This window comes from Mesocricetus auratus, unplaced genomic scaffold, assembly GCF_017639785.1.
Source record: "Mesocricetus auratus isolate SY011 unplaced genomic scaffold, BCM_Maur_2.0 Super-Scaffold_100007, whole genome shotgun sequence".
Taxonomy (NCBI): Eukaryota; Metazoa; Chordata; class Mammalia; order Rodentia; family Cricetidae; genus Mesocricetus; species Mesocricetus auratus.
Window position 1 is genome coordinate 76,735,090 of NW_024429191.1, and position 18,165 is coordinate 76,753,254.

The 18,165-nt window shown below is 39.0% G+C and overlaps 1 protein-coding gene across 1 annotated transcript in view; it reads right to left on the reverse strand.

Annotated features, from left to right (window-relative positions):
• Top2a (DNA topoisomerase II alpha) overlaps window positions 1-18,165 on the reverse strand; it is a 32,320-nt gene that overhangs the window by 11,018 nt on the left and 3,137 nt on the right. The window contains exons 5-23 of the mRNA XM_040749659.1: window positions 16,376-16,521; window positions 15,326-15,423; window positions 14,914-15,126; window positions 13,620-13,793; window positions 13,394-13,495; window positions 13,084-13,221; window positions 10,998-11,136; window positions 7,913-8,070; window positions 7,367-7,492; window positions 6,770-6,880; window positions 6,532-6,637; window positions 6,332-6,441; window positions 5,791-5,883; window positions 4,752-4,866; window positions 4,536-4,657; window positions 3,930-4,078; window positions 979-1,210; window positions 684-818; window positions 375-575 (exon numbers count right to left, since the gene is read on the reverse strand). Of these exons, the coding sequence (XP_040605593.1) occupies window positions 375-575; window positions 684-818; window positions 979-1,210; window positions 3,930-4,078; window positions 4,536-4,657; window positions 4,752-4,866; window positions 5,791-5,883; window positions 6,332-6,441; window positions 6,532-6,637; window positions 6,770-6,880; window positions 7,367-7,492; window positions 7,913-8,070; window positions 10,998-11,136; window positions 13,084-13,221; window positions 13,394-13,495; window positions 13,620-13,793; window positions 14,914-15,126; window positions 15,326-15,423; window positions 16,376-16,521 (2,668 nt within the window). The remainder of the gene's footprint in view (window positions 1-374; window positions 576-683; window positions 819-978; window positions 1,211-3,929; window positions 4,079-4,535; window positions 4,658-4,751; window positions 4,867-5,790; window positions 5,884-6,331; window positions 6,442-6,531; window positions 6,638-6,769; window positions 6,881-7,366; window positions 7,493-7,912; window positions 8,071-10,997; window positions 11,137-13,083; window positions 13,222-13,393; window positions 13,496-13,619; window positions 13,794-14,913; window positions 15,127-15,325; window positions 15,424-16,375; window positions 16,522-18,165) is intronic.

Sequence of the window (18,165 nt, forward strand, 5' to 3'; positions counted from 1 at the left end):
CCCTTTAAATATCAATTATTAAAAAAATTTTTAATATCAATGGATATTTGCCTGCATGTTCGTTTTGCAACATGTGCTTAGAGCACTATCCCATGGAGGCGCTAGAACTGAGTTACACAGTCGTGAACTGCCTGCCACGTGGGTGCTGAGAACTGAACCCAGGTCCAATGAACAAGCACTAAGTGCTCTTAACTACTGAGCCATCTCTCCAGCCTTTCCTTTTGAGACGGGTCTCACTATACAGCACAGGATAGCTTTGGAACTCATAGTGATCCTCCTGTCTCTGTCTTCAGATGGCTAGGATTACTAGAGAGGACCAACATGCCCAACAATATTAGGTTTTAAAGATATATATCTTACAAAATAAGACATACCATAGAGTTGCAAGTGAGACTAGTCTGCAGTTTGAAGACTTTGTGTAGTCCCACTCTTTCTGCCTCTGCTAATTTTTCTTCAGTCATCTTTATGACAAACTTGACAGTGGTGTCTGTGTGGTATTCCCTATAGTCTGTTATAAGAGGGGGTGTCTTCTCAGTGCCATTAAGCATGGGTTCTAGGACCTGTTCTTTGTAAGTCTAAAAAAGAGAAACAAAACACAGAAATCCTTTTGTAAGGAGTCTCTTGAATAGTCAACAGCAACTATAACATCTTTCACTTGAAAACCAAGAAATTAAGTTACTTACCTGAGTCCACGTTCTGATAGGAAGCTCTGAGATTTCAATGGTTGTGGAATTCAGAATAGCTACTTCTCCGTTAATCACATACTGATTTGAAGCCAGTTCTTCAATAGTACCTTTGAAATTCTTGTAACTTGGGAGCTAAATTAACAACAAAAAAGTTTTCTAAACCCTAAATCACAAATATGTTCAACAAACAAATCTAAAGTATGAAATAAATCTTGTATTTGTGCACTCTCTACTGTAGAATTCACTCAACTATGCCTGAGGAAAAACAAAGTTCCTAACCCACAACACTTACCATGGGAAGAGGCTCTTCTCCATCCAATAGTCGTCTGATATTATTTACAACTTCACGGATATCAAAGTTGGGGATTTTGCAGGACCACCCGGTACCAATTCCCTCAGCGCCATTTATCAGCACCATGGGAATAATAGGAATGTACCATTCAGGCTCAACACGCTGGTTGTCATCATATAAAAACTTCAATGTGTGATCATCTTTTGGTGGAAATAACAACCGAGTCAAAGGGCTAAAGAAAGCAAAGAATATCATTTAGCAAAATGGCCTTGACACTTCTTACATTCAGTTAGTTGGGCATGGTGGTACAAGCCTGCACTCGGAAGGCAGAGGCAGAGACAGGTGGGTCTATGAGCTCCAGGTCCAACAAGGAACATAGTGAGATCTTGCTCCAAACCCAAACAAAAATCTGTCAAGCTCATGATTTAGTACAGGTAGACAGATAATGAGTATGTATTCTGTAGGGCTGTATGCTAAAAAGGAAGATTAATACAGTGAATACTTTGGGCACAAAGAAATGTGTGCTATAGTAACACATCTGTAACCTTGGTACCTGGAGATGCAATTAGAAGAGGATTTTGGGAGTTTGAAGTTTACCTTAGATATATATTAAGACTGGTTCAAAAAACCCAAATCAAAGAGTGCTGGGCTGGGTAGACAGCTCAATCCATATGCTAGCCCAAGGACCTGAGTTTTAATCCTAGGATAACCCACATAAAAACAATGAGTGTAGTAGCATTCATTTATAACCCTAGTGCTGGGCAAGTCAAGACAGTGGACTAGCCTAGTAAGTACTTGGTCAGTGAGAAGTGTTGCCTTAAAAATAAGGGGGGTGGGTCAGGCGTTGGTGGCACACACCTTTAATCCCAGCACTCAGGAGGCAGAGACAGGGGGGATCTCTGTGAGTTTGAGACCAGCCTGGTCTACAAGAGTTAGTTCCAGGACAGCCTCCAAAGCCACAGAGAAATCCTGTCTGGAAGAACCAAACCAAACCAAAACAAAAAAAAAAAGGGGGGGGGGGTGGATGGCACCCAAATTTCTCCACATATGCACACAAAAGAATGCTAAAGTGGGTAGGGTGTTACAAAACAGCAACAGAAAGAGTGTTAAGATGTGAAGCATGAGGCATGAGGCATGTGCCTGTGGAAAGCTGATACAGGATTACTTCAGGTCCTGAGTTAGCTATCTCAGTTTTCTCTCCTTCTTTGTGTATGTATGTAATATGTATCTGTGTGGAGAGTGCTAATATGGACACATGCACGAGGATAACCCTGGGTATCAATCTTTGCCTTCCACCTTTTTGAGACAGGGTCTCTTTTGTTGCTTATATTGTGTATGCCAGGCTAGCTTTTTGATGTTATCCCCACACCCCCAGTTTACAGGGTTTCTCCTGCCTCCCCTTCCAGTATACCATCAGAGAACCAGGATTATAGATATACATGTGCTGCTGCACCCAGCTTTAAATGGGTTTTGGGACTCAAACTCAGGACCTCATGCGTATGTAGCAAGCATTTTACTCACTGACCCACCTCCTAGGCCCAAGATAGTCTTATCTCGAAGAGAGATGGTATGAAAAAAGATAAAGGGAGCCCCAGGGCAGAGATCTCACAAGGTCTGGTTAGCTAAATTCACTCTGGGCAAGTAGAAGGCTCTGAACCAATGACCTATTGTTAAAAACTAATTGGTGGGCACACAGGAGGCAGAGGCAAGTGGAGCTCTATGAGTTCAAGGCTAGCCTGGCCTACAGAGTGAGTTCCAGGATAGCTAGAGTTACATAGTGAGACTTGATCTCAAAAAATATGAATAAAAACAACAACAATTGCTTTTTTTACTTTATTGTCTTTTGTATGTAGGTATATATGTATGTGTATACATGCATGTAAAGGTCAGGTCAACTTTGGGTGCCATTCATCAGGAGCTGCCCACAAGTTTCTGTTTTTTGAAACAGCATCTCTCACTAATTTGAAGCTCCATAATTAGGCTACGCTGACTGGCTAGCAAACCCACAGGAACCTGCCTGTCTTCACTTTTCCAGTGCGGGGATTATAAACACGTGCCATCACATCCCCTTTTAATACAAAATAATAATATTATGTGTACAGGTGTATTATCTGCATGTAAGCCAGCACACCATGTGTGTGGCTTGGTGCCCAGGGAGGCCAGTAGAAGGCACTGTATCCCTCAGAACTGGAGTTACAGACATTTGTGAGCCAATATGGGTGCTAGAAATTGATCGTCTTCTTGGAAGAGCAGCAAATGCTTTAACTGCTCTGCAATCTCTTCAGCCACTACCCCCCACCCCCACCTCCACCCCCCAGGCTCTCCCTGTGTAACCCTGGTTGTCCTGGAATTCAGAGAACAGCCTGTCTATGTCTCCCAAGGGCTGGGATTAAAGGTGTGTGCCACTACTGCCCAGTTCTGATATTTTCTTAAAACTGTGAGTTCTGGGATTGAACTCAGATCTACATGTTTGTCCAGCAAGCACTTTACTGATGAAGCTAATCTTAGGCCAGGATTTGGTCTTAAAGATGCGTGTATATACTTTTTTGGGTTGGGAGTAGCTCTTCTGAGATAGAGGTTTACTCTGTAAATTAAGACAGGCAGCAAAATCTTTCCTTCTGAGTGCAGGGAGAACAGTCAGAGATAAAAGATCAGAATTTGATTATTTGAGAAATTAGTGTAGGTAGCAGAGTCTCTGCTGAAGGAGCCTTTGGGCAGGTCAGTGTTCAGGGTGGGAAAGAGGACAAGAACACAGAACAAAGAAAGTGAACAAGCAGAGAACCAGCATAGATGTCCAAACATTTCCAGGATAATGGCTGATAACTGTTGAGTGCTGTTGCAAAGGTGAAGTTGAGGCTGGGAAACTGAGTATTCATAACATTGAACATTTAATACTTTGTTTTCACATTGCTTCAAAATTGGCAATGTCAAGTCACTAAAAGTGAACTCACCTGAGCATAGTAAAGATGTATCGAGGACTAGCTGAATCCTTGCCACCATGCAGCCTGGTACCAAACTGACCAATGGGTTGCAAGAGGTTCAAATTATTACTACCCACAAAATTCTGAGCCAAATTGATAATGGTCATCATCAGTGACATCTGTGGAGGGAAAAGATAAATCATTAATCTGATCCAAAGGTGAAAATAAATGTGTGCTTGTGTGTGTTCACTATTTCACAATACGTCCCACAATAATCTTGTAAATTTTGAAGTTTATATGTTCACAGTGATGTTTTCAAGAAAAATAGATGGCAGAAGCGGTACCCAAACAAAAGACTTCTAGATTTCTAAATTTTGATATCATACAGTAGTACTAAATCTTACTTAAAAATCTATGAATATAACTTTATAGACAAGTATCCTAATAGGAATGTTATATCTACAAATAGAACTATTGGTCAAAATGGTAATCATATTTTATAGCTCTGAAATATTTAACAAGCTGTTCTCCACTATGAATATAACGGCTTATACTTGCACAAAATGTGTTTGGAGAGTCACTTTCAATTATTTCTTCTTTAAGGCATTTTGGACGTGTTTAAGATTGTGGGTTTACCTCACCATGGTGATAAGAGGACATTTCTGCCACTGACCCAGCTAACTGGGCAACCTTCACTTCTCGCTTGTCATTCCGTTTGAAACAAGTAAACAAAACCTTTCTCTGACCTGGTTTCAAACCTTTAAAATGAAAGGACAATCATTTTCAATTTAGCAATTTCCGAGGATAAGTCAACATTTTATAATAAAAACAGACTAAGACATAGGCGCTTACCATCTACCATAGATGGGATAGATCTTTCATTATCAGAATTTGAGAACAAGATAAGTTCCTTGTTTATGAAGTCATTATATGTCAGGTAAGTAGTGGTTTGTCCATACAAATAATCCTAAGGAATCAAAAACAGTATTAGATGATCTGGTTAAAAACAAAGTACTGGTCTTAACAATGCTTAATACAAAAATAAAAACAGAGCTATCATTTCTCTGGTAATTTTTCAGTCCTTGAAAAAATGATAGGTGAAGCCAGGAAGTGGTGGCACACGCCTTTAAATCCACCCAGCACTTGGGAGGCAGAGGCAGGCGGATCTCAGTAAGTTCAATGCCAGCCTGGTCTATAGAGAGAGTTCCAGACAGGTAGGGAAACCCCATCTGGGGGGGAGGAGGGGAGAAAAACAATAGGTGTATTACATTGCTCCTTGAACAACACTGCAGTATGTAAAATATTAAACATTTTTTGGAGGGGGGGAAGAGTAGTACTGACAATTAAACTTCAGGCTTTCTATACATCAGGCAAACACAGGATTTCAGCTGTTGCTCCAGCTCTTAAAGTGTTTTATTTTGGAGGAGACTCATTGTCTAGCCCAGCCTGGTCACCTGCCACTTATTTTATACTACACACAATAGCACATACTTGTAGATGACTGTTTATAGCAGCATCAGCATAAACATGTGAGAAATGCCTTGCCACATAACTACTTTAAGACTATATTGCTGGGTGGTAGTGGAGCAAGCCTTTAATCCCAGCACTAAGGAGGAGCTATGAGTTCAAGGCCAGTGGTCTACAGAGTAAGTTCCAGGACAGCCAGGAATACTCGGAGAAATTCTGTCTCAAAACCCATCCCCCAAAAGACCGTATTATTAGGTAAGAATTTTTTCAGTGCCTTCATAATCTTACAAAACCACTGTTGTATACTATACTTAGGTACATCAAACTTTTTACTGAAAATACTATTTAATAATTTAATTTGGTAAACATCAATTCTAAAGTCAGTTAAATAGCATATTTTATGGGTTAGATTTAAAAGTCTTACCTCAGGAAGGCCAAGTAACTTGCGCTGCCGTCTATCTTCCATGAAATGAGTCAACCATTCCTTTCGATCATCGACCTGTTTCTTACTAAAGGCCTACAGATTAGAAGGTGGAAAAGATGTCACTGGTATTTACTGCTTTCAAATATCTTTTCTATACAAAGAAACATCAAGAGTCCTGTTAACTTTTTAAAGAAAAGTTAACAGGACTCTTTTAATTTATTATGTATACAGTGTTCTGCCTGCATGTATGCCAGAAGAGGGCACCAAATCTCATTACAGATGGTTGTGAGCCATCATGTGGTTGACGGGAATTGAACTCAGGACCTTTAGAAGAGCAGCCAGTGCTCTTAACCTCCTATACATCTATCCAACCCAAAAGTTCTAGTTTTTCAAATATCTAGTTCTGTCACTGGGATATGCTTACCAGAAACACTTCTTTTCAAAAAGCATCCTTCTATGGAAATTTAACAGCTGTAACTGACCAGCTTAGTAGTGACTTCCCAAAAGCAGAATGTACATGAACAGTATGAGTCAAACTCACCAGGCTGATGGCAGCATCATCTTCAGGTCCAGAGTATTTAAACTGAATACGATGTCTTTTCATATCTGCAAAATATTCCTTAGCCTCCTTTGATGTGCTGGTGCCCAAACCTATAGAAGTGAACAAAAAGGTAAGTTACACCAGACAGCCTTATATATAACATATGGCAAAACTGAGTCTATGTGCATTTTATCACAAACCTTTGTAATATTTGACTTTCCATTTTTTATGATTTGGAGTAGAACTCTTCCATTCTTCAAACTCAGGAAGACTATAGAATGACATTTCTTGCTTGTTTTTAGACACCTACAATAAAGAACACATCTCTATAGTTTTACACATTGTAGGCTACCAATGTAATATTACATATCCAGAGTTACAGGTACATCCAGTATTGAGCATGGGCCTTAGTCTTTTTGCATCCCAGATTGTATATACCTTTACAATGGGAGTAATAAATTCCTCTAGAAAACGATGTCGTAGAAGAGAGGGCCAGTTGTGATGGATAAAATTGATCAGCAAGCCTTTGATATGGGAACCATCTTGATCCTATAAATATTTGAAAAACCAAAGCACAAAGAACTGTTTAGAAGTAAAATTATGACTGATGAGGCAATTTCTCAAAAATTCTATGCAAATTAAAAGCAGCCTATTCAAAAAAGTAAAGTAACGTATCTTGTACATGTGATTTATTATGATGCCAGCATATCTGATTGGATGTTTAGAGATAATGAGTAAAGATATTTTTATGACAGGGAAGTAATATAACAGTAAGACCTGCTTATGTACTTTTTTTTTTTTTTTGGTTTTTTCGAGACAGGGTTTCTCTGTATTGTTTTCGAGGCTGTCGGTCCAGCCTGGCCTCGAACTCACAGAGATCCGCCTGCCTCTGCCTCCCGAGTGCTGGGATTAAAGGCGTGTGCCACCACCGCCCGGCGCTTATGTACTTTTAAGTTCCAACCACTCAATGGGTTACAGAAGGTGGATAGCTGAGTCTACACATTTGATATCAGTTTAAAAATCTAAAAATATGACCTGATCTGTCATAATCATTATCTTCCCATAACGAAGAGTTTTCAATGAATCTTCATCTTCATAGTTTTTCTTATACTGAAGACCCACAATCTTGATGATATTGTTAATTTCAGCATTTTCCATGATCTGAAACACATTGGAAAAGAACAAAGAGATAGAGTCACCTATGTTACTTGAGTGTTTTTGAGCCTCAGTATTTTGAATTATTACTTACACTTTGATAAATCAGGTGTGTTAAGATAAAATTTCAATGTATAAAAACTCCCAATTCTCCTTCTCTCTGTGTGTATATGTGTCTGTTGCTAGAGACTGAGATCAGGGTTGTGTATAAGCCAAACATACTCAATTTGTTTGAATAACAGTCTAGGATATATTTTAAGATGACTAGTGAGTGAGGGTATGAAATACCAGCATGGAGTCCTGTATTACAAACTAGATTTAGATTCCATTCCCTCCCACTGCAGCACTTTTGCATACCAGACAAGTGCTACACTACTGAGTTACAATCTATCAAGCCTAGATTCCAAAAATTGTATTATAGCCTACCTGTTTATGAGAAGCTTCTCGCACATTGAGTATTTTTCCTCTAAGAGGAAATACCCCATATTTATCTCTTCCAACTACACCAAGGCCTGAAACCGCCAGAGTTTTGGCTGAATCTCCCTCAGTTAGGATAAGTGTACATTCAGTGGAGTTTCGACTCCCTAAAATAAAAATATGCAAATTAATTTTAGTACATTTAACTCAATCAATCTCAAATATACTTAGACATACTGTCAACAGCCTGTGATAAAGCAAAATAATCTATAACAAATTACCTTAGGAGTAAAGTGGACCCAACAGTTATATATGTGTATACATGTATGAATGTTTTGCCTGCAAGTATGTATATGCACCACAGAGAGGGTGTTGGAGCCCTGGAACTAGTTATGGTTATCTAGGAGTCACCACGTGGGTGCTAGAACTTGAACCTGGGTCTTCTGCAAAAGCAACAAGTGCTCTTAACTAATGAATAAATGCTCCAATGCTGCTCCCCCGTACACATTTTTTTTTCAGTTAATGGTCATAGTTTATTGTGGCGCCAGCGCCACAACCAAGTCCAGGGTATCAGGAAAAGAGAGACCAAATGTCCACTTGTTTGTACTATAGAATGTATGTGCTGCCTTTATTGCCAGGAGAGAGAGAGAGAGAGAGAGAGAGAGAGAGAGAGTGTGTGTGTGTGTGTGTGTGTCTTCATTGCAAGTGTTAAGAGGTCTTTCCCTTGTAGGAGGGAGGAGCTTTTTATACAAGTTTACAGCACAGTGGAAAAAACCCCAGGTAGAAGAGATTGTTGATTTCCTCCTGCTAGATGTTGATGTCAGAGGGTCAAGGCCAGGGAGGTAAGCCAGGACTAGAAAACAGAAAGCACTTGGACTGGAAAACAAGTTGCACTTGTAGGCTGACCAGCAACTCACAGAGACCCCATGGGGCTGGGGCCCAACATCTCCCCCCTTCTTTATATATAAATTAGCACCTATCTCCGGTGACTAGGATGTTAATGTCAATCTTAATATACAAAAACAAACATTTATAAACAATATTTGGGAATGTGGGCGTCGTTCTTTTCGACTGAAAAACAAGTTACAGTTTATTAATCTAGTAAGTAGTCTATCTCATCTATGGTTTCACTTGAAAAAAAAACTGACTGCTATTATTTTGAATTATGTGTCTGTAGAGATTTATGTGTATATGAGCACAGGTACCTGCAGAAGCCAGAGGCATTGGATTGCCCTGGAGTTGGATTTACAGGTAGTTGTGAGCCATCCAACATGAACACTGGGAACCTAACATGGGCTCTTTATAAGAACAGTACAGGGACTTTACTGCTGAAACAACTCTCTAGGTGCCATGGTTTTACTTCCCATATTTTCAAATACCAAGTAGAAAATTCAAGTCCAATTATGATAGCTCATGTCTATAATCCCAGCACTTTGGAGAATGAGATAAGAGAATCATGAGTTCAAGATCAGCCTGGTTATATGACACAATTATGTCTTCTGTCTGGGACCCACATGGTAGAAAGAGAGAAACCATTTTTGTAAGTCATCTTCTGACCTCCACACACACAAATAAAAATAAACAAACAAACAATTTTCTTTTAAGGTTCAAGAAATGAACAATTTGTTTCTAAATAAACTTCATACAATCCTACTTGTTCAAAGTGCTAATATATTATTTGTCTGTTAGTCATTTAGTAGCTTTCTCAGTTATCAGATCATTTGTCTTGAATGCAAATTCAAATAATCATTATGTAGTAAGCAAATGTAACATAATGTTTATATCACTCACTTCTCTCATTATATAGCTATGGCTGGTCTAGAACACATTATATAGGCCATGCTGGCCTTGAACACAGAGATTTGCCTGCCTGTGCTAGAGATAAAAGCACATCTGACCTTATTACTATCTTTTATGACATAACATTTCCTAGAACCTTCATAGCGTGAGGTTGGTACAATAAGATATGGTTATTACTGCTCTACCAGCGCTGCTGTCACTGTGCTTTCCTCATAGGTATATAAGTATAAAAGAAACATAGCATAGTAGGGTTTGGTATTATCCATGGTTTTTGGCACTCACCAAGGGTCTATCTAGGAATACATTAAAACATCCTTTTTGCTGGGTAATAGTGGCACATGCCTTTAATTCCAGAACTTGGGAGGCAGAGTCAGGTATATGTTTATGAGTTTGAGGTCAGCCTGATCTAGAGTTACAGGACAGACAAGGCTATATAGAGGGGAACCTTGTCTCAAAAAACAAAACAAAACAAACAAACAAAAAAACCAAACAAACCAAAAAACCCCAAACCCAACAAAAATCCTTTTTTTTCTAAAAAGATTTATTTATTTATTACATATTCAGTGTTATGCCTACATGCCAGAAGAGGGCACCAGACTGAATTGTAGATGGTTGTGAGCCACCATGTGGTTGCTGGGAATTGAACTCAGGACCTCTGGAAGTTCCAGAACAGTCAGTGCTCTTAACTTTTGAGCCATCTCTCCAGCCCTCCTTTTTTTTCTTTAAAGTTTTTTTGTGATGAGTTACATTGTGTAGCTCTGGCTGTCTTAGAACTTGTCCTGTAGACCTCAAACCCACAGAGATCCATCTGCCTTTGTCTTCCGAGTGTGGGGATTAATGGCACGTGACACTAATGCTCAGCCTAAAATCTTAATCTCTTAGATTAATGCCTCATAATATTTAGGCTGCTGTTGAATATTCTTTTACTATTATATTTCAAATGCTTGTTAGGTAGATCACTGTATCTTTAAAATCATCTCAGTAATATTTAAAATGCCCCAAATTTGAAATAACCTAAATATTCAAATAAGAAACTGGTTGATTTTTTTTTCAAGACATGATTTCTCTGCATATCAGCTTTGGCTATCCTGGAGCTCACTTTTTACACCAGACTGGCCTTGAAATTACAGATATGCTTGTCTTTGCCTCCCAGGTATTGGGATTAAAGGCGAGGGTCACTACTGCCTGGCATGAAACTGGTTCATTTTTTAAAGAGAATTTTTTTCCTGAACATTGTTAAGAGGAACATATCCAGGGTATGCCGCTGTTATTGAAGTAAATGTTAAATGAATACCTGCATCGTTGGCATCATCAAGTTTGGGGATTCCCTTGATTCTGTTATGTTTTACAGCTGAACACTTCTTGTTTAACTGGACTTGCGCCTTAAACTTCACCCAGTTTAGTATGCTTTCGACAATACCACAGCTAATTGCCTTCAAAATAGAAACATTCAGATTAAGATTCAGTCAAATATAGAATATATATAAAGGAAAATAAAATAACTCAAAAGAGATGGGTGTTGTGGCATAAACCTTTGATCCTAACACTTGGGAAGCAAAGGCAGGTGGATTTCTAGGAGTTTAAGACCAGCCACACTACCTAGTGAGATGCTATCTCAAAAGCAACCAAAAAACACGACGCAAAACAAAACTTAAAAACTACATTTCTAGACTGGGCTGGGTGTGTATAAAATAGTAACCCTTGGATCCTTCCATGTGAGGTTCTCACACATGAGGAAGATGGTTCCTCTGGTCTCATTCATTTAATACTAATTATGGACTTAAGCTGTGCCAGGTACTGAGCTATTCGTTGGCGATAGAATGGTTAAAACAAGTTAGGACTAGGGAGATGATTCAGTGGTTATAGGCCACGGCTGTGCATTACCCAAGTAAATACTAGATAGGTATAGCAGCCTACTTCTAATTCCAGCCTTGGGGAAGGAGACAGGGGATCTCCAGAGCCAACTGGAGCCAGAGACTAGACGTATTGCCCAGCTCTAAGTTAGACTGAAAGGCCCCGCTTCATCCATTAAGGTGGAAGAGGGATCCAGGATGATTCCCAAGATCAACTTCAGGCTCAACATCCACGCATATCCCTCACCCACCTGCCTACACAAACAAAACATGTACAAAACACACACACACACACACACACACACACACACACACACACACACACACACAAGAAAAAGAAACTGAACAAAGAATATCTACATAACATGTTAGCTAGAAATAAGAAATTACAAGCAGCGGCTGGAGAGATGGTTCAGCTGTTAAAAGCACTGGCTGTTCTTCCTGAGGAACCAGGTTCAAGTCCCAGCACTCACACAGCAACTCACAACTGTCTGTAACTCCAGTTCTAGGGTACCCAACACCCTCATACAGATATATATGCAGGCAAAACACCAATGCACATAAATAAAAAATTTTAAAATAAAGAAAGAAACCCGGGTGTTGGTGGCGCACGCCTTTAATCCCAGCACTCGGGAGGCAGAGGCAGGAGAATCTCTGTGATTTTGAAACTAACCTGGTCTACAGATCGAGTTCCAGGACAGTCTCCAAAACCACAGAGAAACCCTATCTCAAAAAAAAAAAAAAAAAAAAAAAAAAGAAACACAGAAAAACCCTGTATTTTTTATTTCTATTAAAAAAAAAAAAAAGACTACAAAGCTTTCAACAGGCAAGGGAACTTGTATTTTTCCTGAGTGGAAGATATTAAAGGATTTCAAGTGAAAGCAGAAACGTCATTCAGGAGCACTATGGAGGGGAAGACTGGAAGCAACAGGAAGGCTAAGAACCTGTTACAGGAGTCTGAAGAGGAGATAATATAATAGTGTGAGGCTAACGAATTATCTAACAGATGCTCCTTACTGGTTAAAAGAGATGAAATAAAGAGGTGACTCCTACTTATACTTTTTATTCACAATATGGTTGGTTGGTGTTTTTTAAATGAGATAACAGTTTTGTTTGATGTAGAGTTTCTCATATTAGAATGAGTATGGGTAACTAGTTTAATTTGTATGATTTTGGGAAATACATGAAAGCTGATGGTAAGATAGCACGTAGTTAAGACTGAAGACCCTGTCAGATCAGGGCCAGGCATGGTGGTATACTGCTTAACTAACATTAGCTGGATAAAGCAGAAGGATCTTAAATTAGAGGCCAGCCTAGGCTACAAAGCTGTTGTAAAAACAAAAAAACACAGACTGAAAAGGTCTGAAGGATTGTGCAGCAGGCACTCTTTGTTTCTGCAGAACTGAGTGAGGACAATGAGAATATGTAAGACATTTCTATTTCCATTTCCATGCTTTCTGCAGAACTGAGTGAGGACAATGAGAATATGTAAGACATTTCTATTTCCATTTCCATGCAAGCACTCACAGCTTTGATGAATTTTTCACTTAATTGACATGTCGATCCAAAGCTCTTGGCCTGTAAAGTCATGTTTTCTTTTGTCTGAGAGTCAAAGGTTGGGTTTTCAATCAAGGCATTTACAAAAATCCACATGTGATTTTTCACCTGTAATGAAAGTTGATAAAGTCACTAAAATGTCTTTATGCTCCACCCCATCTTAGTGCTAGGGACTGAGCCTAGGACTTTGTTCAATAAAGCAAGTGTTCTGCCACCAGGCCACCCCCACCCCTTCTGTCTTTCTTGATCTTAGGAGAAGGAAGCAAACAGCATGCTGTACCTGGTGTGCTTTCACTGCAACACCACCCTTGTTCTTCTTCTTCACCACATCAACAAGTTTACTCACAATCTGATCAGCCACATAATCAACATGTCTGCCACCCTATGAAAAACACCATTTAAAAACGCCTCAGAATTATAATAGTAACTGTAAACATAGTTTAGACAAACATTTAAATCCATTTTATATTATATAATAAAAATTAATAAGAACCCTTAAGAATTACCTTAGAAGTAGCAATGCTATTGACAAAGCTGATTTGTTGAAAGCCTTTTTCACTCATTGTTAAGCACACCTCCCACCTTGGGTTTACTTGTTCATGTACTACTTTCAGTGCATTACCAGTCTCATCTAACTTGTCCTTCAAATACATATCCACGTAGCTGCGGAACCCTTTCACCTATATAGGAATAAAGAGAGTAGCATTAAAATAATGGGAAATTCAAACAAACAAACAATGGAAAAAGAAACCAATAACAGACTGAGACGACTGGAGAGAGATGGTTCAGTGATTAAGAGTACTTGCTGCTCCTGCAGAGGACCCGCATTCAGATCTCAGCACCCAAACAGAGGCTCACAACTATCTTTAACTCCAGTTCCAAGGGATCTGATGACTTCCTCTGACTTGGGCACTAGGCATACATGGATGCACATACATGTGTGCATGTAAAACATTCACACATAAACAAATACATTTAAAGTTAAGAATATGAGGACTGAAACTTATTATTTTAAAACTTTAAGCCAGGCATCGGTGACTCACGCCTTTAATCCCAGTACTTGGGAAGCAGAGGCAGGCGGATCTCTGTGAATTCGAGGCCAGCCTGGTCTACAGAGCGAGTTCCAGGACAGCCTCCAAAACAATGCAGAGAAACCCTGTCTCGAAAAAAAAAACATAAAAATAAATAAATAAATAAAAGGTTCTGTTACTAAGTTTAAAATGAGATGATTTCCAGGTGGATGGGTGTGGCAGGGTTGCCTTTAATCCCAATACTTGGGAGGCAGAGGCAGGTGGATTTCTGTGAATTCAAGGCCAACCTGGTCTACAGAGCTAGTTCTGGGACAGCCAGGGCTACACAGAGAAACTCTGTCTCAGAAAAAAAAAGAAAAATAGGCTGTTAAGTAATAAATAAAATGACATTTTTAAAAAATTGTGCTAGTTGGGGGAGGGTCTAGGCCCTGCCCTGGATGAAATGACAGACTAAGGACACCCCCAAGGAGGGCCTCACCCTCCCTGGGAAAATGAGGGGATATTGGGGGCGGTTGGGGGAGGGCATGGGAGGAGGGGAGGGAAACGGAGAGGGACCTGGAACTGACTTGTGAAGCAACCTTGTTTCTAATCTAAATTTAAAATTAAAAAGAAAAAATAAATAAAATACAAAAAAAATTGTGCTAGTTAAGTCTCTTTTAAGGAACTTATCTGAAAAGTTATAAGAAACATGTAGTTGGAAAACAAATTGTGCACTTCAGACAATGATCACAAATTCCTTTGCCCCTTTATTACCCAGAAAAATACTCACTGGCAGCTTATTTCCATTAAGGAAAACTTTGACATCTTTAGTGGAACCAGCAATATCATATGCCCTTCTAACCATCAGTGCAACAATATCTTTGTCCAGGCTTTGCATCTTAAACTTAGATAAATCAGGCTGGAAGGTAATACATGTATAATCATCTCCATTAAAGGGCTTGAGTTCCATGTCACCAGCTCTCCCCATGTTATCCATCCATGTCTATGGCAGGGAAGAACAGAAAAGATGAAAAAGCCGATTAATTTCACAAACAAACTCTAAGTAAATAATTTAAGTGTATAAGTTCTAGAAAATAATTTTATGTAGCTTATAAATTGTTAAATTTAGTCAAAGCATTGATGTCATTATAAATGACTGAATTACAGTTTAAAGACATGTTACAAGATACAGATTTACCTACCTGTTTGAACATTTTCTTGTATTCTTTACTGGCTGTTTCTACAGTAAATTTGGTGCTGAATATGTTACACAGTTTGGCTCCATAGCCATTTCGACCACCTGAGCAAGTAAATATAGGACACTAGTTTATTATTCAACTAAGACTCTTTTCTTAATGTTTTTGTTTACTTTATGAGTACTAGAATAGAACCTGGCTTTGACCATGCCAGGGCAGCAATCTACCACTCTGCTTTCATTAGTTTTTTTGAGTTTTTATTTCTTTGTATATGGGGTTTTGCCTGCATGTTTATGCAGTGCCCACAGAGCCCAGAAGAGGGTGTCTGATCTCCTAGCACTGGAGACACAGACAGTTGTGAACCACCATCCAGGTGTGGGAATTGACCTTGGGTCCTTTGAAGAGCAGTAAGTCTCTTAACTGTGAAGCCATTATTCCAAATGCCTCAGCTTTCCTAATTGCTGGCAAAACTATTAAATATGGTTTATTTTATTTACTAACCAACTTCCTCCTATTTCTCTCTCTTTTTTCCTTTGGTTTTGAGACAGGGTTTTTCTATGTACTCCTTGCTGTCCTGGAACTCGCTCAGTAGACCAGGCTGGCCTCAAACTTTTATTACACTTCATGTGTATGAGTACTCTCCTACATGAATGTCAGTGTACCACATGCATGCTTGGTTCCACAGACGTTAGAGGAGAGCATCAAATACCCTGAAACTGTAGCTACAGGACGTATGTGCTCACCGGGCAGTGGTGGTGCAAGCCTTTAATCCCAGCACTCAGAAGGCAGAGGCAAGAGGATTCCTGGGAGTTCAAGACCAACCTGGTCTACAGGACTGCCTCCAAAGCCACAGAGAAACCCTGTCGTCATCTGTTCCCCCCATCCCCTGCCCTTTGTGGGTGAGAGCAGAGATCCCTGTCTCTGGCTCTAGTTAGTAAGTTCAATGTCATCTCCCTAATGTCATGGTCACTATTTTGGGTCTCACTGCCGAGGCCAGAGGGGTTGGGAAGAATGCACTTCTATGAATCAGGGTTTTTAACCAGAGCCATACTCTACCTGTTACTTTCTTTTCATCATCATCATAGTTACTAGAGGTTAAGAGCTGTCCAAATATGAGAGCTGGGACATACATTTTCTCAACTTTGTGTTCAACAACAGGAATTCCTTTTCCATTATTCCATATACTAATTAAATTATTTTCTCTAAGAAAAGATAGAAAATTTCATTATACAACACATTTTAAATTATGCTGAACATCTGAAAATAAAATACATATATCTACAAGTTTCAATTTCATGGTGACTCTCTACATATATATATATATATATATATATATATATATATATATATACCCTTTTCCACCATGCTTAGTCCCTAATATTCCTGAAATAGCATCTAGGGGTGGGAAACAGAAACCTTTTCCAACACCTGGGTAGACACTGATAATGCTGAAAAAACATGAAATTTAAAAATATTAGGATTAGACAAAAGAAAATGAATTATACTCAATTAAAAGGACAAAATTAGGAAATAATACCACTTTCAAGAGGATCATCTATATATTCCTATTTCCTTTAGTTTTTCCCACCCAATAAAACACATCGAAAAACATTAAAAAGGGAAAACATTACCAATAATAAACATGTGCATGTATGCTTATTTGCACATGAATGCAAGTGCCCACATATTGGCAACCAAACTCAGGTCCTATGCAAGAGCATCAAGTTCTCTAAACTGCTGATCCATCTCTCCAGCTCAGTTACTAGGACTTTTATCTTAGTTATTTGGGTTAATTCTCAGAAACATATAAAAATATATATATGAGAGAGCTAAAATGGGACACAAAAAATAAAATACTTGTTTAATATGACCTGTAAACAAACAAAAACATCAGTTAAAACTAGCTCAACTTTTTATTTTGTTTTGTTTTTCAAGACAGAGTTTCTCTGTATTGCTTTGGAGGTTGTCCTGGAACTCGCTCTGTAGACCAGGCTGGCCTCGAACCCACAGAGATCCAGCTCAACATCTTTAAAAAATTGTTATCAACTCCTTAAGTGCAATCAAGTATGTAGTCATCATTAACATATACCCCACAAGAGCCTTAAGCATAGTTAATGTCACCACTGATCAGGCTAATAAAAATATGTGAAACCGGCATCCTGGCCACCCCACAAGGGAACATGAACATTAAAACCAGAAATGCAAACTCAAATTATTCTCTACTACCACCTGCTGGTTTGCTGTTTCAATAGCATCATCAAAGAAACAAACTGACCAATTATTGCAAATGCTAGCTGAACTACTGCACTATTTAGGGATTAAGCATCATATTTATAAATTATTCTGTAATGGTTCAGAGTAAATACGAAAATTGTTTTGTTTTGAGACAGGGACCCACCATGTAATTCTAATTGGCCCAGAACTCACAGATCTGACTGACTCTTCCTCTGAATGCTAGGATGAAGGGTGTATGCTATCATCTGGCAAAGTTTTTTGTTTTGTTTTTCTGTAGTACTGAGGTTCAAACCATAGACTGTACATGTGCTACCACCAAGCTACTCAGTCCTTTAAAAAAAAAAAAAGGTTTATTTATTATGTGTACAGTGTTCTGCCTGCATGTATGCCTGCAGGCCAGAAGAGGGCACCAAATCTCATTTCAGATGGTTGTGAGCCATCGTGTGGTTGCTGGGAAATTAACTCAGGACCTTTGGAAGAGCAGCCAGTCAGTGCTCTTAACCTCTGAGCCATCTCCCCAGCCCCTCAACCCTTTTTTTAATTTAAAACTTTTATTTTGGAACATGGTCTCAGTATATGCCTCAGCCTCCCAAAAAGCTAGGATTACAGGC